Source organism: Moschus berezovskii, chromosome 6 (assembly GCF_049115385.1).
Source record: "Moschus berezovskii isolate FMDL1 chromosome 6, NW_MosBer_1.0, whole genome shotgun sequence".
NCBI lineage: Eukaryota > Metazoa > Chordata > Mammalia > Artiodactyla > Moschidae > Moschus > Moschus berezovskii.
The window spans coordinates 33,662,528-33,686,383 of record NC_142465.1 but is presented as its reverse complement, the minus strand read 5'-3'; the positions used below and the strand labels follow the sequence as shown (position 1 = coordinate 33,686,383).

Below are 23,856 nucleotides of genomic sequence, written 5' to 3'. Positions count from 1 at the left end.
TCTTGGCTCTGGGTTGGTGGAAATAGGGGTCTTATATTAACCACAAATCCTCTTTGATGCAACGCAGGGCTGAAATTCCCAGTACTTGTTGTTCTCCAACTTTAAAACTTTAAGTTTTAAACTTTCAAAACTTTAAGTCATGGGAACTCCCCCCACGGTCCAGTGGCTAAGACTCCATGATCCCAATACAGGGGCCCTGGGTTTGATCCTGGTCAAGTGACTAGCTTCCACTTGGCAGCAACTAAAACCCAGCACAGCCAGATAGATACATTTTAAAGAAAAATATAAGTGATACCAGATTGATAGTCTTACTGTGTAGTCATCCAACAGAAAGAAAACAAATCCTGAAGAGCACATTTTAAACAACGTTTAAAATTCCCACAAATAAAGTTTCAAGGAAAACGAGTGTGCGGAACAAAATCATAAAACATGTAAGTCTTAATGAACATGGTTTAGCATTAAAAAAAACAGATCTCAGCAGAAACTCAAACCCTTTGATTTTGGATATTACACATGCTGGAATTATCAGATACAGACTATATAATTAGAATGTTTAAAAGAAGGAAGCTACTGGAAATTCCCTTGTGGTCCAGTGATTAGGACTCTGAGCTTTCACTGCAACAGGCCTGTGTTCAATCTGGTTGTGGTGGTATGACCATAAAAAGAAGGATTGGAGGAGAAAATGGCCACCCACACCATCATTCTTGTCTGGAAAATTCCATGGACAGAGGAGATAGCTACAGTCCATGGGATTGCAAAGAATTGGACACAGTTGAGCAACTGAGTGCACACACACCCTGGAAGGATGATCAAAAAACAAAACATTGATCGGATAGATCTGAGGAAAGAACCAAAAGGAACTTCTGAAATGAAAATGTAGAAAGAACTTAGAGACTTACTGTACTAGTTGAATGCATCTTAGAAACAGCTGAAGAGAGAATTGATGAACTGGAAGAAAGATCTCAAATTGCTCAGAAGATAATTTCTTAGGAAGACAAAGATGTGGAAAATAAGAAAGAAAGATTGATACAAAGAGAAGTGGGATACAGGATTAGAAGGTATGGAATATTTTATTGGCATTCCAGAGGAAGTAATAAGAGAAGTGGGTGGAGAGCAAATTTGAAGAGGTGAATGACTGAACATTTTACAGAGTTGATGAAAGATGCATCAGATTTCAAAGAGTTCAGTGAACTCCAAGTAGACGAATAAAGAATTCCACACTTAGGCTTATGATTGCAAAACACCATTGACAGAGGTTAAGCACCAGAGTTGAAAGAGAGATTAGGAATGACAGCTAGACTAGTGACTGAATTCTGACCAGCAGTAGTACAAAACAGAAGGCAGTGGGGCATGGCTAAGACTCCATGCTCCCAATAAAGGGGCCCTGGGTTCTATCCCTAGTCTTTAATGTGCTGAAGAGGAATTATGTGTCTAGAGAGATTTCTGTATACAGCAAAAGTAGAGGATAGAAATAAAGGTATTTTCTGAGAAACCACAACTGGGGAGTTTACTACAAAAGTTCTGAATGATGTTCTTGGGGAAGAAGGAAAATGATCCAGAAGAAACATCTGAAATGCAAAAAAAAAAAAAAAAGATGATCAAAGATAATTGGTCAGAATTTATAGAAATTTAAATAAACATTGAGTATATGTTACATATATGCAGGCACAAAGGGCGCAAAATTATCTTTGATGATAATGTACTAGCAGGGAATTCCCCGCTGACATTTATGCTCTGATTTGAAAAATCCTTAATGGATGTAATAAACCTTTTTCATTTTCATATTTTTTATGACTTAGACTTAAGGCAACATTTTTTAAATTATTTTTTAATTGAAGAATAATTGCTTTACAGAATTTTGTTGTTTGCTGTCAAACATCAAAAAGGCAACATTTTAGTGAATGCTTTTTTTTGTTTTATTATTTGCTCCAGGTCTTAGTTGAGGCACTTGAGATCTTTGATCCTCATTTTGCAGCATGTGGGGTCTTTAGCTGTGGCATGTAGAATCTAGCTTCCCAACCAGGGATTGAACTCAGGCCTCTGCACTAGGAGCACAGAGCCTTAACCACTGGAGAAGTTCCATGAATGATTTGTTAATGAAATGCTTAATGGAGGAAAAATACCCCTGAACTAGTTATTGTAGCAGATAATGTTTCCTCCTAGCCCGTGTCCACATGTTTATGTGAGTTTTTACAGTGTAATAATGTGTGATTTGTTATCACTGTAGGTTAATACAGACTCTATACTTAATCTCTGTATATCTCTAGTTGGATATGTTATTTCTCATATAATAGGATAACGTGTAAGAGGGAAATATTAGTACTTATGGATTGTCTTAAGAAGTCAGTGAGTTCATAGATGTGTTCAGTATAGCACCTAGCCCAGAGAATCGCTTACTGTGGTGGTGATGTTTTTTCTATTCCATTGTGTGAAATCACTTTCCATTTTGATATTTTTTACAATTTATCAATACAATATTTGACGTGTCATGGTTTAATAGCAATTTTTTGTGATGTATTAACACCCCCCTTTAGATTTAATAAATGTGGTAGTGTATCTTTATAGCTTTGTTGAGGTGTTTCTTTTTTATTTATTTATTTTTGACTGTTCTTGAGTTTTCATTGCTGCACAGACTTTAGTTGTGGTAAGAGGGAGCTGAAGCCTGGCTTGGAGAATTTTGAGCATGACTTTACTAGCATGTGAGATGAGTGCAATTGTGCGGTAGTTTGAGCATTCTTTGGCATTCCCTTTCTTTGGGATTGGAATGAAGACTGACCTTTTCCAGTCCTGTGGCCACTGCTGAGTTTTCCAAATTTGCTGGCATATTGAGTGCAGCACTTTGACAGCATCATCTTTCAAGATTTGAAATAGCTCAACTGGAATTCCATCACCTCCACTAGCTTTGTTCCTAGTGATGCTTTCTAAGGCCCACTTGACTTCACATTCCAAGATGTCTGGCTCTAGGTCAGTGATCACGTTATTGTGACTATCTTGGTCGTGAAGATCTTTTTTGTACAGTTCTTCTGTGTATTCTTGCCACCTCTTCTTAATATCTTCTGCTTCTGTTAGGTCCATACCATTTCTGTCAGTGGAAACAGTGTCAGACTATTTTTTTGGGCTCCAAAATCACTGCGGATGCTGATTGCAGCCATGAAATTAAAAGACGCTTACTCCTTGGAAGGAAAGTTATGACCAACCTTGATAGTATATTAAAAAGCAGAGACATTACTGCCAACAAAGGTCCGTCTAGTCAAGGCTGTGGTTTTTCCCGTGGTCATGTATGGATATGAGAGTTGGACTGTGAAGAAGGCTGATCGCCGAAGAATTGATGCTTTTGAACTGTGGTGTTGGAGAAGACTCTTGAGAGTCCTTTGTACTGCAAGGAGATCCAACCAGTCCATTCTAAGGGAGATCGATCCTGGGTGTTCATTGGAGGGACTGATGCTGAAGCTGAAACTGCAATACTTTGGCCACCTCATGCGACGAGTTGACTCACTGGAAAAGACTCTGATGCTGGGAAAGGTTGGGGGCGGGAGAAGAAGGGGACGACAGAGAATGAGATGGCTGGATGGCATCACCGACTCTGTGGACATGAGTTTGAGTGAACTCCGGGAGTTGGTGATGGACAGGGAGGCCTGGCATGCTGTGATTCATGGGGTCGCAGAGAGTCGGACATGACTGAGCGACTGAACTGAACTGAACTGAACTGAACTGAAGAGGGAGCTAGTCTCTAGTTGCAGTGCCCCGGCTTTGCATTACAGTGCTTGTCTTGTTGCAGAGCACTGGCTTCGGGGCTTGTGGGCTCAGTAGTTGCAGCTTCCATGATTGAGGGCACAGGCTCAGTAGTCGTGTCCCTTGTGCTTAGTTGCTCCTCAGTGTGGGATCTTCCCAGATCAGGAGTCGAACCTGTGTCTCCTGCCTTGGCAGGCAGATTCTTTACCATTGAACCACCAGGGAAGCTCTGTGGGGTTTTTTTTGACTTCTCCATGTGGCTTGGGGGATATCAGTTCCCTGACCAGGGATTGAACCTGGGCCCTGACAGTGAACGAAACGTGCCAAGTCCTAACCACTAGACTGCCAGGGGATTCCCTCTTTATAACTTTGAGTAGTTGTGTAACTCACTTTATCTAGTGAATGTGTTTTAATTTCCTGTTTTGCTCCTTTGTTTATTTCCATTTCTCGGCTCTTATAAATAATACTAGAATGTGGGAAGCTAAGTTGCAACATTTTATAGTCTTTAGTAAAATAACGAGTTTGGAAATTTTATGCCAAGGCAGGAATTTTTAAGTGCTTTGCTAATCTAATAAGCAAAAAATGGTACTTTATTTTCCTATTTGTGTGCATTTGTGAGGTTTTTTTTAGAATTTTATTTTCCTAGTCTTTATTTTGTTTTTTGTTGTTGTTTCAGTTTTGTATTATTCTGTAGTCAGCCATTCTCTGTGTGATTTGTATTTGCTTATTTAAAGCTAGTTTTCTGTGACGTAATAGTTTACATTTATGTAAACATTTATGTAAATAGTTAACTTTGAACATACCTCGCAGTTATTTTGATTAATGCATTAGTGTTTGCGTAGTATTCTTTTGAGGGTGAGACAGCCAAATTACTTTTATTCAAAATCAGCATGCTTCGTAAAAAAGAATATGGAGTATTTATACGTATCAATTGCTTTTCATTGTTAATATTTAGTTCTTAAAATAAGGAATTCTTTTTTTTTTTTTTTTTTTAAGCAGACCACCTCGGACCTCTTTGTTTGGCTGCCTTGGGTCTTAGCTGCGCCACACAAGATCTTTCACTGCAGCACTCAGACTCTAGTTGCTGCTTGTGGGCTCTCAAGTTGTGGCCCGAGGCTTAGTTGCCCCATGGCATGTGGGATCCCAGTTCCCTTCATTGCATGGTGGATTCTTAACCATTGGACCACCAGGGAAGTCTCTAAAATAAGGAATTCTTACTTCAATTTGTAGTTGAGAAAATTGAGTTAAGAAATTTCCCCACAATCACACAATTGTTAATGTTGGAGCTGGGTTTTGAATATGTGATTCTAGAGCCTCAACTTTTGCATGTAGTTATCTATAGTTGTTACCTATTTTGCTTTACTAAAGCCACAGCCTTTCTATTAGTTAAGGGTATTTCTGGTAAGATACATGGCTTCTCTACTGTATATTTTTCATGTACGGGTTTTATTCATGAAATGAATTTTTTACTCTTTTATTGTATTTATCAAGATTTAAGAGTTTGATTTTTCTGAGAACCATGGTCTTTATTATTTGCCATTTTGGAGGGTAGGGTCATAATTGGTATTTTCAGAATTGAGTAAAAGGAGGGGAGGGTAAGTGTGTATTAATAAATAAATTTTCTTCTGTCAAAATGCTTAACACAAAATTAAATGTTGTTCCCATGGTAGGAAGGCTATGCTGTCACAAACTCTTCATGGTTCTTTTCTACCATCAGTCAGAAATTAAACTATACTTAAAATTCCCAAATCACAGTCAGTCCCTTCCGCTCCAAAGGCTAAGTGGTGAGAGGCTACTGCTCTGGTGAATGCAGGAAGGGGGTGTATTGTCTGTAGAGAATTTTAAAATAATAATAAAATTGACTAAAAGCCAGATGTTTATATACAGTTCTAAACAGTATCAGGGGTAAAATAATGTCCATTAACACCAACATTTCAAGGCCCAGCCCTGTTCCCAAGATACAAATGAACCTTGATATGGAAAAGGGCATTGTGTCTGGGCATTCTTCTTTTTCCAGATTGGATTTCAGTTGATATGTGAAAGGAATCCAAAGATACATGCAAGCTGTGGAGTATAATTAAATGATACTTCATTGGTTCATACATTCAAGTTATGTTAGCCATGTTAGTTGCAACGTAAGGAAACTCACTCAAAGTGAAAAATCCGTTTATTAGATTCAAGGGTACAGGGGAATTTCATGGTACATAATTACAGGAAGTACAGTTAGGCCTGTCAGAAGCTGAGTCTTCTCAGCAACTCTCTCTGAGCCTTTTCAAGTCTTCTATCCAGAGTTCTGCTTTGGTTGGTTATATTTTGGTGTTGGTGATACTTAAAGGCTATTTTCCCACCTCTCCCTAAACCCCATGAGTCAAGGTCAGTTGTAAGAACTCTAAGTAGACAGAATTTATGACAGTGTCCTGATAAATGGCTCAGTGTGTGCCAATTATTTTTTTATGAAAATCAAATCCCTAGTATCTGCAGGTCATAAAGCTTCCTTGCTGTACCTTCTGGTACTTGTCATCCAGGAGAGGGGCCTACAATTGAGAAGACAAAAGTAACTTTCTGGAAAAGGAGTGAATTCTATGGAGGATCATTAGTGTACTTGAGAAGGATCATTCCTGTTGTTTGAATGCTATAAGAGAAATATATTTGTGCATCCTGGTTCCTCTCCTTCCACCTCTTGAATACTCTTCTCTCTCACTCCTCGCCCCATGATCCATTTCTACTTTGTGTGTGTGTGTGAGAGAGAGAGAGAGATTAGGTGATGTATGCAAATTATCATTTTAGATGATAGTATGTTAAATAATTGTTTCAGACAGTAAGAATATACACTTTAAGGACAGATGGAATAGTGCATTCTAATGTAAGGTAGAGGCACCAGAGATCAAATTGCCAACATCCGCTGGATCATGGAGAAAGCAAGAGAGTGCCAGAAAAATATCTCTTTCTGCTTCATTGACTATGCCAAAGCCTTTGACTGTGTGGATCACAATAAACTGTGGAACATTCTGAAAGAGATGGGAATACTGGACCACCTGACCTGCCTCTTGAGAAACCTGTATGCAGATCAGGAAGCAACAGTCAGAACTGTACATGGAACAACAGACTGGTTTCAAATAGGAAAAGGAGTACGTCAAGGCTATATATTGTCACCTTGCTTATTTAACTTCTATGCAGAGTACATCATGAGGAACGCTGGGCTGGAAGAAGCACCAGCTGGAATCAAGATTGCTGGGAGAAATATCAATAACCTCAGATATGCAGATGACACCACCCTTATGGCAGAAAGTGAAGAGGAACTCAAAAGCCTCTTGATGAAAGTGAAAGAGGGGAGTGAAAAGGTTGGCTTGAAGCTCAACATTCAGAAAACAAAGATCATGGCATCTGGTCCCATCACTTCATGGGAAATAGATGGAAAAACAGTGGAAACAGTGTCAGACTTTATTTTTTGGGGCTCCAAAATCACTGCAGATGCTGATTGCAGCCATGAAATTAAAAGACGCTTACTCCTTGGAAGGAGAGTTATGACCAACCTTGATAGTATATTAAAAAAGCAGAGACGTTACTTTGCCAACCAAGGTCCGTCTAGTCAAGGCAATGGTTGTTCCCGTGGTCATGTATGGATGTGAGAGTTGGACTGTGAAGAAAGCTGATCGCCGAAGAATTGATGCTTTTGAACGGTGGTGTTGGAGAAGACTCTTGAGAGTCCCTTGGACTGCAAGGAGATCCAACCAGTCCATTCTAAAGGAGATCAATCCTGGGTGTTCATTGGAAGGACTGATGCTGAAGCTGAAACTGCAATACTTTGGCCACCTCATGCGACGAGTTGACTCACTGGAAAAGACTGATGCTGGGAAAGGTTGGGGGCGGGAGGAGAAGGGGACAACAGAGAATGAGATGGCTGGATGGCATCACTGACTCTGTGGACATGAGTTTGAGTGAACTCCGGGAGTTGTTGATAGACAGGGAGGCCTGGCGTGCTGTGATTCATGGGGTCGCAGAGAGTCGGACACGACTGAGCGACTGAACTGAACTGAATGTAAGGCAGAATGCTGGTTTTGACTTGGAAAACACTTTCCACTTATAGAATCATTCTGTCACAAGTTAGATGACAATAAAAATTTACTCTGAAAAATTGCTCTTGATAATGCAAATGACCAAGATAATGTACATAGTTTTAACTATAATATTTGCAAATAGGTTGGGGTAAAGTAGTATATCTATATTAATAGTATTTTATGGAGATGTTTTTATTGTATAGGTAGCTAAATTTTATGTATAAACATTTCAAGTTCATCTGCTTAAAAGGTTTATATTTCAAGTTGAGCCAAAAACTTTAAAATATTGTTTAATCTAAATTTGTAATTTTAACGCACTAACTTTTAAAATTTACAAATGAATCCTATGATTATTTAGCAGGTGACATCTAAAGGAACTGGTTTAAATCCTAACGCCAAAGTATGGCAAGAAATACCTCCGGGAAATACTGATGCTACGCCAGTAGCTCATGGAACTGAAAGCTCTTGGCATGAAACAGCAGCTACATCAGGGTCTCTTCCTGAGGGTAAGTCCTGAATATTTCATCAGAATGCTTCACAGTTTGGTTAAACATTTGACCAACCAGTTTATAGAACTTTGGGTTGCATCCTTTGATTATTTGATAAGCTATATTTATAAATGTTTAACATGTAGTTTGTATACCATTTTTGTTTATATCCGGTATGAATAGATTGTCACTGATTTCAGAGAGCAACTTTGTCTTTGGGTTCAGTGTTTAGCCCATGTACAGTATGGTATTTTTAAATTAGCTTTGATCTGCCATCATCGACAGTGCTGCTTACTCATTGTTTGACCTTGGGCAAATGATTTATCCTTTCCGTGCCTGTTGCCTTCATTTGTAAAACCTTGGCAATAATAGTTTGGCATTGGATTTTCTGAGAATTAAGTAAATAATATATGTGAAGCTGTCATATACATAGATAGTACTGTGTAAGTTTGTAAATTTATTCATTTATTTGGCTGCATGTGGACTCTAGAGTGTGCAGGTTTCAGTAGTTAAGGTGAGTGGGATGTGGGATCTTTCTGGACCAGGGATTGAACCCATGTCCCCTGCGTTGGCAGGCAGATTCTTAACCACTGTACCGCCAGGGAAGTTCTTAAGCTATTTTTAATCCTTTTTTTTTTTTTTTTAACTTTATTTGGCTGCACTAGGTCTTAGTTGCCACATATGGGATCTCTAGTTTCAGCATGTGGAATCTAGTTCCCTGACCAGGGTTTGAAGCTGGGCCCCCTGCATTGGGAGTGCAGAGTATTAACTGCTGGATCACCAGGGAAGTCCCAGTTGTTAATCATTTTAGCTTATTTGTAATGGTCAACCTTACATCCTGTCGAAGACAGTTCTTACTTAAAACCATATGGACATTTTCCCAGTTGATAGAATTCTTTGAAATCTTGTTATAGAAGACAAGTGCCCAGAGTACCTAAAGATAGGATTTTAAAGAATTACTGTTTACTTTCAGTATGTTTTCTTTAATACAGGTAGTAGAGAACTTGCAGATGATATGTGTAAGGAATATGAAGTAATGTATTCATCTTGTGAAACCAGAAGAAATACTACAGGCATTGAAGAATCAACTGATGGAATGATTTTGGGGCCAGATGATCTGAATTATCAAATATATGATATTTCTGGTAAACTTTATGATTTTATTGGTAAAATGAGAATGCAGTATGCTAGTCTTTTCCCCCTTCCAGTCTCTTTGTCATTGTTCTAGTAAACAATAGCATTGATCAGTCTATTTTATTGCTTCAAAAGAAATTTATATTAATGGGATATTAGGTGATTTTTACCGATAAAATAGTCAAACATGAATATTATAATTTTTAAAATGTTTATTTTAAAGATCTTATTAAAAGAAAGTGTGAAGTTAAAGATGAAATGAAAAAACAGTCAACATAGTTAAAAGAGACCTAAATTACAATCTTTCAGAGAGTCCAAGAGTCTATTAGTGGGACTTGACAGAACTTGTCAGCGCAAGCTCTGTCAATTTTCCGGTCATTTTTGTCAAGGAGAAATAGATTTTAAATGGGATTAATTTTGAGATTATATATGTGTGTTGTTTGTGTATGTCTATGGGATTAATTTTGAGAAAAGGGTTGTGTTAAATCATACTTCTGTTGTAGTTCAACTTGTGAGATAATCAGTTTTTTTTCCCCTCCACATTCATTTGTTGGCATAGGTTAGTAGTTGCTTGGATTTAAAATGGATGAAATTTAAAGGAAATTAAAAATAGACCATAGACCCTGATTACCTAACTTTGTTTTTCTAACTTCCGAACAGTCTCTTTGGAGAATAAGTGAAATAGGCAGTAGGCATTTCTGTTACTGCTTAGTTGCTCAGTCACGTCCGACTCTTTGCGACCCCATAGACTGCAGCACACCAGGCTTCCCTGTCTATAACTAACTCCTGGAGCCTGCTCAAACTCATGTCCATTGAGTCAGTATGCCATCCAACCATCTCATCCTCTGTTGTCCCCTTCTCCTCCTGCCTTCAATCTTTCCCAGCCTCAGGGTCTTTTCAGATGAGTCAGTTCTTCGCATCAGGTGGACAAAGTATTGGAGTTTCAGCTTCAGTATCAGTCCTTCCAATGAATATTCAGGACTGATTTCCTTTACTGATTTGCTAACATTAGTCAGCAAATTTGGAAAACTCAGCAATGGCCATAGGACTGGAAAAAGTCAGTTTTCATTCCAGTCCCAAAGAAAGGAAATGCCGAAGAATGCTCAAACTATCCCACAATTGCACTCATCTCACACGCTAGTAAAGGAATGCTCAAAATTCTCCAAGCCAGGCTTCAACAGTACATGAACTATGAAATTCCAGATGTTCAAGTTGTATTTAGAAAAGGCAGAGGAACCAGAGATCAAATTGCCAACATCCGTTGGATCATCAAAAAAGCAAGAGAGTTCCAGAAAAACATCTTTTCCTGCTTTATTGACAATGCAAAGCCTTTGACTGTGTGGATCACAACAAACTGTGGAAAATTCTGAAAGAGATGGGAATACCAGACCACCCGACCTGCCTCCTGAGAAATCTGTATGCAGGCCAAGAAGCAACAGTAAGAACTGGACATGTAACAACAGACCGGTTCCAAATAGGGAAAGGAGTACGTCAAGGCTGTATATTGTCACCCTGCTTATTTAACTTATATGTTAATAAGCAGAGTACATCATGAGAAATGCTGGACTGGATGAAGCACAAGCTGGAATCAAGATTGCCAGGAGAAATATCAATAACCTCAGATATGCAGATGACACCACCCTTATGGAGGAAAGTGAAGAAGAACTAAAGAGCCTCTTGATGAAAGTGAAAGAGGAGAGTGAAAAAGTTGGCTTTAAAATCCAACATTCAGAAAACTAAAATTATGGCATCTGGTTCCATCACTTCATGGCAAATAGATGTGGAAACAGGGACAGACTTTATCTTTTTGGGCTCCAAAATCACTGCAGATGGTGACTGCAGCCATGAAATGAAAAGACATTTGCTCCTTGGAAGTAAAACTGTGACCAACCTAGACAGCATATTAAAAAGTTGAGACATTACTTTGCCAACAAAGGTCCGTCTAGTCAAAACCATGGTTTTTCCAGTAGTCATGTATGTATGTGAGAGTTGGAACTATAAACAAAGCTGAGCACCAAAGAATTGATGCTTTTGAACTGTGGTGTTGGAGAAGACTTGAGAGTCCCTTGGACAGCAAGGAGATCCAACAAGTTCATCCTAAAGGAAATCAGTCCTGAATATTCATTGGAAGGACTGATGCTTTAGCTGAAACTCCAATACTTTGGCCACCTGATGCAAAGAACGACTCATTTGAAAAGACCCTGATGCTGGGAAAGATTGAAGGCAGGAGGAGAAGGGGATGACAGAGGATGAGATGGTTGGATGGCATCACCAACTCAGTGGACATGAGTTTGAGGAGGCTCAGGGAGTTGGTGATGGACAGGGAAGCCTGGTGTGCTGCAGTCCATGGAGTTTGCAAAGAGTCGGACATGACTGAGCGACTGAACTGAACCGAACATTAGTCAAGGTCTGTAAACCTTTATCCTCAGTTTGTTAAATAAATACCTGAATTAGATTTCTCAGGTCAGCCAGCTTGAAAGTTGATTCCTCAAGTGAAATGGGATGGTATTTCCATATAATAATGAAAGGTTGATTAGGTTTTACTCCCTCATGTTATAAAATACCTAACCACTGGCTACGTTTTGAAAGTAGAGTTGGTTTAAGTGAAGTGGCAACCAGTTGTATTTTTAAAGGTTTGATGTAATGATATTGAAAGCTTAAGCATTTTGATGGATTTTTTGTGTTAGAAGTTGAATATACTACATAGAAATAGAACGCTTTAATATCTAGTAACACTTGCATATAAGACAAAGTAGTGGTAAAATCATGCACAGAATATATGTTTACATATATCCTATTATCTGTGTATTTAAAGGAAATTAGCCTACTTAATCATTAGTGCTTTTAAAGAAGAGGTGGTGTTTTGTGTAAGAATCTAATAAGAACTGATGGTTTTCCAGGCTTTAGTCCTGAAAAATCATGTTCTGGGTTTAAGTAATAGAAAGCATAGAGGGCTGTTAGAGAGTTGGTCCAATCCTTTGGACATTTGAATGCTTTAAATACTCCTAGGAAGATACAGTGCTCTAAAATTAAGCAATGAAAAGAGTATAAAAAGATAGAAGTAGGTTTTATTTTCTTAAAGTATAGTTGATTTACAGTGTTACTAATTTCTGCTGTACAGCAAAATACATGCATAAATATGTTCTTTTTTATATTCTTTTCCATTATGTTTTATCAGAGAATATTAAATATAATTCCCTGTGCTGTACAATAGGACCTTGTTTATCCATTCTTTATATAACAGTTTGCATCTACTAACTGCAAACTCCCAGTCCATCTCCCCTCCCCACATACATACACGTTGGGTACCACAAGTCTGTTGAGAGAGAGAAATTTAAGGAGTGTGACTCACATCAGGTTTACTACCAGTAATACAAATGTGGAGCCATATATATATATCCCACTTTGTGTAGTTCCTGTCTTCAAGTTTAGATTACTATTACTTTAGTTCTTTGAGTTTTCATTAAAGGAATAAGTAGTTATCACATTTTTAAAGTATTGATGACTATGTTTTACAAAATGGTATTCAGGTGCTTTTAGTATTACTGATGATTTGTTAATTGCTTGATAAAATACATAGTTTTAAAACTGACATGAAATCTTTCTAAACAAACAAGGATAGATAAGTTGAAAGAATTTATTAGACCATGTGTATCTGAATTCTAAAAAAAGAGTGAAAAACAGTTTTCTGGTGATTTTAATTTGTGCATACTTGGTGGCTTATTCTTAAAACAACAATATGTAGGGGTTACTACCTGTGGTAATTAGGTGTTAACTTTTTCTCTCTTGTTTTCTACCATCAGGAGAAAGCAACTCAGCAATTTCTACAGAAGAACTAAAAGAGTGTTTAAAGAAACAATTAGAATTCTGTTTCTCACGGTACACTATCATTTTTTAATTGACATTCTCTTTTGAATTGTTTGATTAATGTGTAAAATATCAATGAAATATTAGACTGGTACAAACGTAATTGGTTTCAGACCATGAATTTTAAATCATTATAGCAAGACTCAAACACATCTTTATTAATCAAAATAGGAACCATTACAATCACCACATTTTTGCCAACGAGAATTAAGTTTATTTAGTCCTGTAGTGTAAAAAATTGTGCTTCAGGATTTGACAACCTCTTGGAAAGCATTTTCTGCTTCCTGCTGGTTGTAGAAGCATTTTCGCTGCAAAAAGTTGTCTAGATGCTTGAAGAAGTGGTAGTGGGTTGGCGAGAATCAGGTAAATATGGTGGATGAGGCAAAACTTTGTACTTTTTTCATTCAACTTTTTAAGAGTTGATTGTACAATGTGCAGTCAGGTGTTGTGGAAAAGAATTGGGCCCTTTCTGTTAACTAGTGCCGGCTGTAGGAGTTTTGCAGTTTTGGTTCATCTCATAGATTTACTGAACATATTTCTCAGATGTAATGGTTTCGCCGGGGTTCAGAAAGCTGTAGTGGATCAGACTGGCAGCAGACAATGAAACAGTGATCATGAATTTTTTTAGTGCAAGTTTGTTGCTGCTTTTTGGTCCAGCCACTGAGCTGGTGATCGCCAGTTGTCATATAAAACCCACTTTTCATCACATGTCACAATCTGATGGAGAAATGATTCATTGTTGCCTACAATAAGGAAGATGACTCTTCGAAATGATGATTATTTTGATTTTTGGTCAGTTCATGAGGCACCCACTTACTGAGGTTTTTCACCTTTCCTATTTGCTTCAAGTGCTGAACGACTGTAGAATGGTAAATGTTGAGTTCTTTGGCAACTTCTTGTGTAGTTGTAAGAGGATCAGCTTCGATGATTGCTGTCAGTTGGTCATTGTCAACTTCAGATGGCTGGACATTGCCCTCCTCATCTTCAAGGCTCTCTTCTTCATTGCAAAACTTTGTGAACCACCATTGCACTGTACGTTCATTGGCAATTCCTAGGCCAAATGTGTTGTTGATGTTGCAAGTTGTCTCCACTGCTTTACAACCCGTTTTGAACCCAAGAAAATCTCTCGGGTTTGCATTTTGTCTAACATCGTTTCCATAGTCTAAAATAAATATACACGGCAAATAATGTCATTAGCAAGAAAATATAAAGCAAGAAATGTGCATTAAAATAATGTATAACATAACCTCATTTAAGAATGTATTCCAGTATCAAATGGCAAAGTTCAACAGTGTAAAAGCACAATTACTTTTGCACCAACCTAATACTTTGGCCACCTCAGGCAAAGAGTTGACTCACTGGAAAACACTCTGGCGCTGGGAGGGGTTGGGGGCAGGAGAAGGGGATGACGGAGAATGAGATGGCTAGATGGCATCACCAACTCAGTGGACATGAGTTTGAGTGAACTCTGGGAGTTGTTGATGGACAGGGAGGCCTGGCGTGCTGTGATTCATGGGGTCGCAAAGAGTTGGATACTACTGAGCATGATACTACTGAGCGACTGAACTGTACTGAATAGAACGGAAAAATGGTTTTTTAAATTTCCTTTGGTAATGTATTTTGGTATCATTCTTCAGTGTATTTCTTAACTAGATTTAAAGATATAGTCTCCAATTGAATATGTAAAGGATCTATTCTCAGTAAAAAAATAATGAAATTTCAGTTGGATATTTTTCCTATAATCATATTCATTTTTAAGGTTCTTAAGTTATCTCTTAATTATAGTTGTAGTACTTTGCTCTTATAACATTTGATCATGGAGTTGTTTTTTAATGAGATGACTTAATAAGATTGTTTCATAAGGTGTATATAGAATTTTTCTCTTTTTTTATTTATAGGGGTATAGAATTTATATTACCAATTATTTCTTAGAAAAGGCAAACATTTTAAGATGTCTTATTTACAGATAAGAATTCAGAATTATGTAGGTATATTTATAGCTTAGATGTATAAAATTTCAATTTGTAGAACTTCCTCTTCCAGAAGAGATAGAATTTGAATATCCTTGCAATGTAATGTCTTCTGTTTTTCAGAGGAGGACTAGTTTTTTAAGCTAGCAACCTGGATTTTGTTAGACTTGTTTATTTCTTTATATAGACTACGTATTGACTTGGGTTTAATTGATTCTTCATCTTGAATTATCTCCCTTTTCTTCTCCTTTTTATTCTTTGCCTTGGTAGTCTAGAATAGGCCCTAGTTCTGTAGAAGACCTGTGGCTTTTCTCTAGTCATTTGCGCCTGTGATGCAATTCATTTTGTGTAACATACTTGCTGTAGTTATTTAAAAATCTTTGCCTACTAACTGGATCATTTGTTTGTTTGCCTATATTTCTTGAGTTTTTTTCCTCTTAATTCTCTATTCATAACTTCTGCCTTTTTGCATGTCTTATGCATTTTGATTATAATTTGGACACTACATATGCTGGCCACACCATATAAAAAGAAACTAGAAGCTGCAAGTGCCGTAATTTATCTCTTTAGACAAGGTTTGAGCTTTCTTTGGGTTGGCAGTAGCAGATTGCTTTCTTCAGTCTAGTCAGGAATTGAGCTGAGTCAGGGCTGAGCAGCCATTTAAAATAAACTCAGTTTACCTCTGATTTATCTCTGTTCTTTTGGCATTACCCTCTTAGGCTTTTGATTTGGAAACGCAGTTTTTTTTTTTGCTTAGTCCTGAAACACCAAGGGAGATTTAGTTCTGTTGTTCAGAGGTTTGAGATGAGCTCTTTAGCCTCTTACTCTGTACAGCTTCAAAATCTGGCAAATATCTTATCAAGAAAACCTATCTTAGGTTTGATGCAAGGTTCCTTCTTCCACTGGGACTGCCATAGGACTACAAAGATTCTACTCTACTTTTTCAGCCTGGCTCCCAGCCTCCCATCTTCCTCCTTCAGTTCAGTTCAGTTCAGTCACTCAGTTGTGTCCGACTCTTTGCGACCCCATGAACTGCAGCACGCCAGGCCTCCCTGTTTATCACCAACTCCCGGAGTTCACTCAAACTCATGTCCATCGAGTTGGTGATGCCATCCAGCCATCTCATTCTCTGTCGTCCCCTTCTCATCCTGCCCCCAATCCCTCCCAGCATCAGAGTCTTTTCCAGTGAGTCAACTCTTCGCATGAGGTGGCCAAAGTATTGCAGTTTCAGCTTTAGCTTCAGTCCTTCCAATGAATACCCAGGATTGATCTCCTTTAGAATGGACTGGTTGGATCTCCTTGCAGTAAAAGGGACTCTCAAGAGTCTTCTCCAGCACCACAGTTCAAAAGCATCAATTCTTTGGTGATCAGCTTTCTTCACAGTCCAACTGTCACATCTATACATGACCACGGGAAAAACCATAGCCTTGACTAGACGGACCTTGGTTGGCAAAGTAATGTCTCTGCTTTTCAATATACTATGTAGGTTGGTCATAACTTTCCTTCCAAGGAGCAAGCATCTTTTAATTTCATGGCTGCAGTCAGCATCCGCAGTGATTTTGGAGCCCCAAAAAATAAAGTCTGACACTGTTTCCACTGTTTTTCCATCTATTTCCCATGAAGTGATGGGACCAGATGCCATGATCTTTGTTTTCTGAATGTTGAGCTTCAAGCCAACCTTTTCACTCTCCTCTTTTACTTTCATCAAAAGGCCTTTGAGTTCCTCTTCACTTTCTGCCATAAGGGTGGTGTCATCTGCATATCTGAGGTTATTGATATTTCTCCCAGCAATCTTGATTCCAGCTTGTGCTTCTTCCAGCCCAGCGTTCCTCATGATGTACTCTACATGTAAGTTAAATGAGCAAGGTGACAATACACAGCCTTGATGTACTCATTTTCCTATTTGGAACCAGTCTGTTGTTCCATGTCCAGTTCTGACTGTTGCTTCCTGACCTGCATACAGGTTTCTCAAGAGGCAGGTCAGGTGGTCTGGTATTCCCATCTCTTTCAGAATGTTCCACAGTTTATTGTGATCCACACAATCAAAGGCTTTGGCATAGTCAATGAAGCAGAAAGAGATATTTTTCTGGAACTCTCTTGCTTTCTCCATGATCCAGCGGATGTTGGCAATTTGATCTCTGGTGCCTCTGCCTTTTCTAAAACCTGCTTGAACATCTGGGAGTTCACGGTTCACGTATTGCTGAAGCCTGGCTTGGAGAATTTTGAGCTTGACTTTACTAGCATTAGAACTCAATAAATGTCATATGGAGGAAAATTAGCTGTGTGTTGGAGGCTCCAACCATAACCCTGTGCAAATGCCTGAGATAAAGCTCTGCTAGTTTCCTTCTGGTCCAGGATCTGCACATACCCTCGGAAAAGAAAGAGCATCTTCCTGGAATTTCATTTTGTCCTTGTAGCTTCCACAGCTCTCCTTTATCACCAAAAACATGACTTTTTGGCAATCTATCCAAGCTTTTTTAGTTGTTACAACATGAGCTGTAGCTTATCATCATCTGCCACATGCTACTCAGAACTACGAAGCAGTTCAAACTGGCTGGGCATTTGAGATTTGTAGCTCAGCAAACTTGCCACTGAGACATATTAGATTTAGTCATGAACATATTAGGTATTAGGTTCTATCTCTTCATGGCAAATAGAAGGGGGAAAGTGGAAACAGTGTCAGATTTCATTTTCTTGGGCTCCAAAATCAATTCAGACGGTGACTGCAGTCATGAAATTAGAAGACGCTTGCTCCTTGGAAGAAAAGCTGTGACAAATCCAGATAGTGTATTAAAAAGCAGAGACATCATTTTTCCGACAGTGGTCCGAAAAAGCTATGGTTTTTCCAGTAGTCGTGTATGTATGTGAGAGTTGGACCGTAAAGAAGGCTGAGCAGCGAAGAATTGATGCTTTTGAACTGTGGTGTTGGAGAAGACTCTTGAGAATCCCTCAAGGAGCAAGGAGATCAAACCAGTCTGTCCTAAAGGAAATCAACACTTGAACATTCATTGGAAGGACTGGTGCTGAAGCTCCAATACTTTGGCCACCTGATCTGAAGAGCCGATTCATTGGACAAGACACTGATACTAGGAAAGATTGAGGGCAACAGGAGAAGGGGACGACAGAGGATGAGATGGTTGGATGGCATCACTGACTCAGAGGACCTGAGTTTGAGCAAATTCTGGGAGATAGTGAAGGACAGGGAAGACTGGAGTGCTGCAGTTCCTGGAGTCAGTCGGACATGACTGAGCGACTGAACAATATTAGGTATTAGTCGTAATCCTAGATGTTACATATCTATTAATTTGACTTAACTTCTGACAAGGTGCGGTTTCTTTAGGGGTATGCCATTCTGTTTTATAAGAATAAACCTGCTGAAAGTCTTTAGACTACAGTCTTTTAGTTGTACTCACGTTTACAGTAGTCTTGTTTTCAGGTTCTTAAGGAATAAGACAGTATGTTCTAATGTCCTTTCTTTTGTGCTGGAGTGAATTTGTCACTGTTATCGTCTGTATTCTTTTTCCCTCCAAGACAAATAACCTCTATTTGTTGACAGTGGTAACCTTAAAGTAATTAATACTCTATTTTAGTATAATTTTAATATACTAATTTTATTAAATAATAAATTTAAATGATCTTATTTAATATTTATTACTAAAAATTTTATTATTTTATTGTTTTGGTTTGTGTGTGTCTCTGTTGCTGCACATGGACTTTCTCTGGTTGTGGCAGGTGGGGGCTACTCTTTGTTGCAGTGCATGGCTTTCCCATTGTGGTGTCTTCTCTTGTTGCGAAGCACAGGCTCTGGGAGCACAGGCTTCAGTAGTGCAGCACTGGGGCTCAGTAGTTGTGGTTGCACGGGCTTAGTTGCTCCACAGCATGTGGGATCTTTGCAGACCAGGGATCGAACCCATGTCCCCTGCATAAGCAAGCAAATTCTTATCCATTGTACCACCAGGGAAGTCCAATTTTAGTATAATTTGAATGTAAAGGCCTTGACCCTGCTCTTTGCCAGGCACTAAGTCTTCCCAGGTGTCACTAGTGGTGAAAGAACCCAAATGCCAGTGTGGGAGACATAAGAGACACTGGTTTGATCCCTGGGTTGGGAAGATTCCCTGGAGGAGGACTTGGCCAACCCACTCCAGTATTCTTGCCTGGAGAATCCCCTTGGACAGAGGAGCCTGGTGGGCTGCAGTCCAAACAATTGCAGATTCTTTACTAGCTCAGCTGGTAAAGAATCTGCCTGCAATGCAGGAGACCCCAGTTTGATCCCTGGGTCAGGAAGATCCCCTGGAGAAGGGATAGGCTACCCACTGCAGTATTCTTGGGCTTCCCTGGTGGCCCTGATGGTAAAGAATTCACCTGCAATGTGAAAGACCTGGGTTTGATCCCTGGATTGGGAAGATCCCCTGGAGAAGGGAAAGGCTACTCACTCCAGTATTCTGTCCTGGAGAATCCCCGTAGACAGAGGAGCCTGGCAGGTTCCAGTCCATGGGGACACAAAGAATCGGACATGACTGAGCGATTAAGCAAAGCACAAGGCTTTGTAACCCATATTGAATGACAGAGATACTTTGTGGAACCTGTATTCTGACTGGGGAGACAAAACAAATGTAATAAGCAGCTTAGAAGTGTATTGGGTGATAAGTGCAGTGGATAAAAGTAGAGCTGAGTAAGCAAGGGAGGAGTCGAAACAGGAGTGCTTGGGTGGTTTTAGTTATAGGGTGGTCATTGAGACGATTTTTTTTTTCTTTTTTTTTTTTGAGACGATTTTTAAGCAAAGATTTCTAGCTATCTATAACCATACTATTTCAAAGGTTTGATGTAAATTTTAAGACATTAATTTGATTCTCCTTCAGTTTGTTGTTAAACAGTATTTTATGTGTAAAAATAGAGTGTGTTTTCCTTTTTAAAAAATGTATGAGACAAAATCTTTTGTCTTAATTTAAAATGATTTAAATTTGTTGTTTTAGCTTTATTATTTAAATTTAAAAGTCAAATGTACCTATTAAAAATAAAAAACATTAAAAAATTTAAAATCCCTCATGATCCAACTCATGACTTACACTGTATTCTCCATATACATGTTCTAACATCAGTGATAAAGTATGATGGAACAAAATTGCATGTAATATTTTGTGATACACTTTAAGCCATTTTGCATATCAGTATAATTTTATAAACTCCCTTGTTCAAAACTGTTGGACTCAGTGTATTCAGGGATGCCGAAACTTGCCAGAAGTTGTTAAAATGTATCTGTTGCATATTATGTATTTTTATAGTTTACCTTGTTATTTCTGATAGCATAATTTTGTTTTCCTAGATTTAGTGATAAAAGTAAATAAGGCATCTCTTTTCTTTAGGTGCTTTTTAAGTTTGTTTTATAGAACTGTACTTCTCTTATTCCTTTCAGAGAAAATTTGTCAAAGGATCTTTACCTAATATCTCAAATGGACAGTGATCAGTTCATCCCAATTTGGACAGTTGCTAACATGGAAGAAATTAAAAAATTGACCACAGACCCTGACCTAATTCTTGAAGTTTTGAGATGTATGTAAATCATACCTTTTGATTTCTGATAGTATAGGAAATTGTTTTTAACTCCATGTTTTTTGTTATTCTCTGCTAATAATTTTTCTGTTTGTATTGACTGATACATTTCTATATCAATTCTGTACCTTGGTGGTTCATCTTGATACCATTTACTCAAGTATAGGCAATTAAACCTTAGTTTTTTTGGCTGTTAAAATGCTTTATGTATTGTTATCCCACCCTCTAAAGCAATGTCTTTCTTGAACAACAGTAAGAAGTAAACTTGATGGCATAACCTGATACACATGCTACTACATAGCACTGAAATGTTAATTATGTCGATTAGTACTGAATGCTTGAAATGAGTTCATTTCTTTTATTTTGAATTTGTTTTCACAACCTGTTAGAGAGTTGCAACCTGCAGTTTAACAAACACTGCTCTAACATTTGGTAAAGAGTTTATATTTTTAGATTGAGGTTTAAGAATTTTTGATGGTAATTGTGTCTTACATCAGCATTTCTTGGTAACCTCTCTTGTATGGGTTTTGTTAACTACTTGAGTAAAGACAGATCTTCAGTCTTATATGAAATTTGTTTGAGATGTTTAGAAGTTAAAAACAGAAAGTCCAATAATAGTTTTACATAGGAGTAGGAATTTCCATTCTCAGAGGAATAGAGATATTTATTAAATCTCTGATCACTTGGAAAGATAATTTCTTAAAATGACCCAGTCTTGTCAACATTTAAAGATTTGGCCAAGAGACAGAATCTCCAAGGGCTGAAACCTAGGATTTATAAACAAGCCGCCTTCTTTAACAACTGCTTTTATTCTCTCTACTTGCCTGTGCAGGGAGATGTGGAAAGATGTGGAATATTATCCTTTGAAGGTACTAGAAATAAAAGTTTTGGCTTATACCTTTATTCAGTATTACTCAAAAGCAGCATCTCAAAGATGGCTTCTAGGTCTCTGTAGTAGTAAATAAGAGTAAATATGTTAAAATCACAGAAAGTTTGTAATGATTTCTATATAATTCTTGATTTAAGTGCTTCTCAGACTTGAAGAAGAGTTTCTTCACATGTCAAAGCCTGTTATACTTACCAGAGTAGTGTTTGGCTAGTGTAGGTACATTGATTTTACTTGAATTCAGTAATTGTCTATAGGGAAATACCTTATGAAAAATAATTACTGAATACTCTATGAAGGCTTCTTTTCAGCTCCAACTCTGTGCCAAGTGACAGAGCAAGTATTCTGAGTATTTATTCAATGAATAACATTGGACGGTGTTCTTTGCATATCAATATCAAGGTATTTTATCGTAACTGTAATCTTTGAATCTACCACTTAATTTTTTTAGGATGTTAGCCTCTGCTGATTCATTTAGTTGGAAATTGAAATGAATAGTTTTTTAATGAAATTATAATATCACTATTTTTCACTTTTGAATGAAATTTTTTTTTATTTCAGCTTCTCCCATGGTACAAGTTGATGAGAAGGGTGAGAAAGTGAGACCAAGTCATAAGCGTTGTATTGTGATTCTTAGAGAGATTCCCGAAACAACACCAATAGAGGTAAATCATTAGCATTGTTTGAGCTAAATATTCTTTACTGTTTAAATTGGAGGAGGTAAACAAGCAAGGTTTGTCACTGCTGTCACGTCAATTATGTTGAATAGGGTAAACACTGATTTGCTTTGTAAATTCTGAAACACTGAAAGAATGGCACACAGGGAGGAAAATGATACAATTCTGTGTTCTTAGAAGGATAAATTTGACTATTGCAGTGATATTGATTCTCTATTAATTTGATTGAATGCCAATTAAAATATAAATAGGCTCTTTTGGAGCTTGATGATTAAACTGAAAGGATTAACTTAGGAATGAAACATTTGAGTAAGGATTAATGATTTAGGACTGGTTAGCAAAATAACAAAGCAAAGCTGCAATCATAAAGATAGTATGGTACAGGTAGAAGGGTAAAATAATATTTTAATGAGACAATAAATCCAGAAATGGGGAGTTACCTGGTGGCCTCGTGGTTAGGATTCAGGGCTTTCATTGCCATGACCTGGGTTCAATGTCTGGTTAGGGAACTGAGGTCCCACAAACCATGTAGCTCGGTGAAATGAAATGAATATAAATAAAAATCGAAATAGAATTTTAAAAGCATTCAGTAGGTGTTTTATTTTGAAAAATCCAGAAATAGATCCTTTTATGTAATAACATAGTATAATAACATTTATTTAATAATCAGATTCTACCAACTCTCATGTACTATAGTTATTTAAAGCCTAAGGTTTTTTGTTTTGATTTACAAATAAAGTAACTGAGCCTTGGAATGGTTAAATAACACATGTACTGTTTTAAGTTACAGAGTCTGGATTCAAACTTAATCTTCGTGTTTCCAAAACACATGTTGTTTAAGCCATGGAGCTTCACACTGAGTTGCCATGTTAAGGATAAATTAGAGATGAGGAGGGTTAATCACTAACTGATATGGTAATTGATTAACCATTTTAAAAGGAATTTTTAGACCCTTGTCACCTATTTGACACATAAGTAGTTAATCTTTTTGCCTGGAGTCATTCAGTATTAAATTTCCAAAAGAATGATTTCCTAAACTTAGAAGCAGTGAGAGAAATTAGAAAAGAAACTGTCACTAGATGGATCTTGGATTTTAAATTATTAATTATATGTCAGAAGTAACAAATTGAATGGAAAATTGCAGAAAGGAAGAATATTTGCAATATTAAGAAAAAATTTCAAGTGTATGAGCTAGAAACTGCCCGGATTTGAATTCCAGCATTTTTATTTACTAGCTCTGTGACCTGGGATAAGTTACTTAATCTCTTTTTGTGTTTGCCACAGTTTTCTTGTCTATTAAATGGAATAATGCATGGGTGCTATGTCACTTCGGTCCTGTCCAACTCTTTGCCACTCTATGGACGGTAGCCTGCCAGGCTCCTCTGTCCATGGGATTCTACAGGAAAGAATACTGGAGTGGGTAGCCATTCCCTTTTCTAGGGGGTCTTCTGTCTCCTGCATTGGCAGGCACATTCTTTACCACTAGTGCCATTT

At 37.8% G+C, this 23,856-nt stretch overlaps 1 protein-coding gene across 5 annotated transcripts in view; it reads left to right on the top strand.

Annotated features, from left to right (window-relative positions):
* Positions 1–23,856, top strand: part of LARP4 (La ribonucleoprotein 4) — a 72,001-nt gene that overhangs the window by 15,681 nt on the left and 32,464 nt on the right. For 3 of the 5 annotated variants that reach the window (XM_055394301.2, XM_055394299.2, XM_055394302.2), the window contains 5 exons: positions 8,149–8,296; positions 9,271–9,423; positions 13,216–13,291; positions 20,663–20,799; positions 22,247–22,350. In XM_055394301.2, coding sequence (XP_055250276.2) covers positions 8,149–8,296; positions 9,271–9,423; positions 13,216–13,291; positions 20,663–20,799; positions 22,247–22,350 — 618 coding nt within the window. Of the gene's footprint in view, positions 1–8,148; positions 8,301–9,270; positions 9,424–13,215; positions 13,292–20,662; positions 20,800–22,246; positions 22,351–23,856 lie in introns of all 5 variants that reach the window. The other 2 variants (XM_055394300.2, XM_088836920.1) reach the window with 2 other exon arrangements.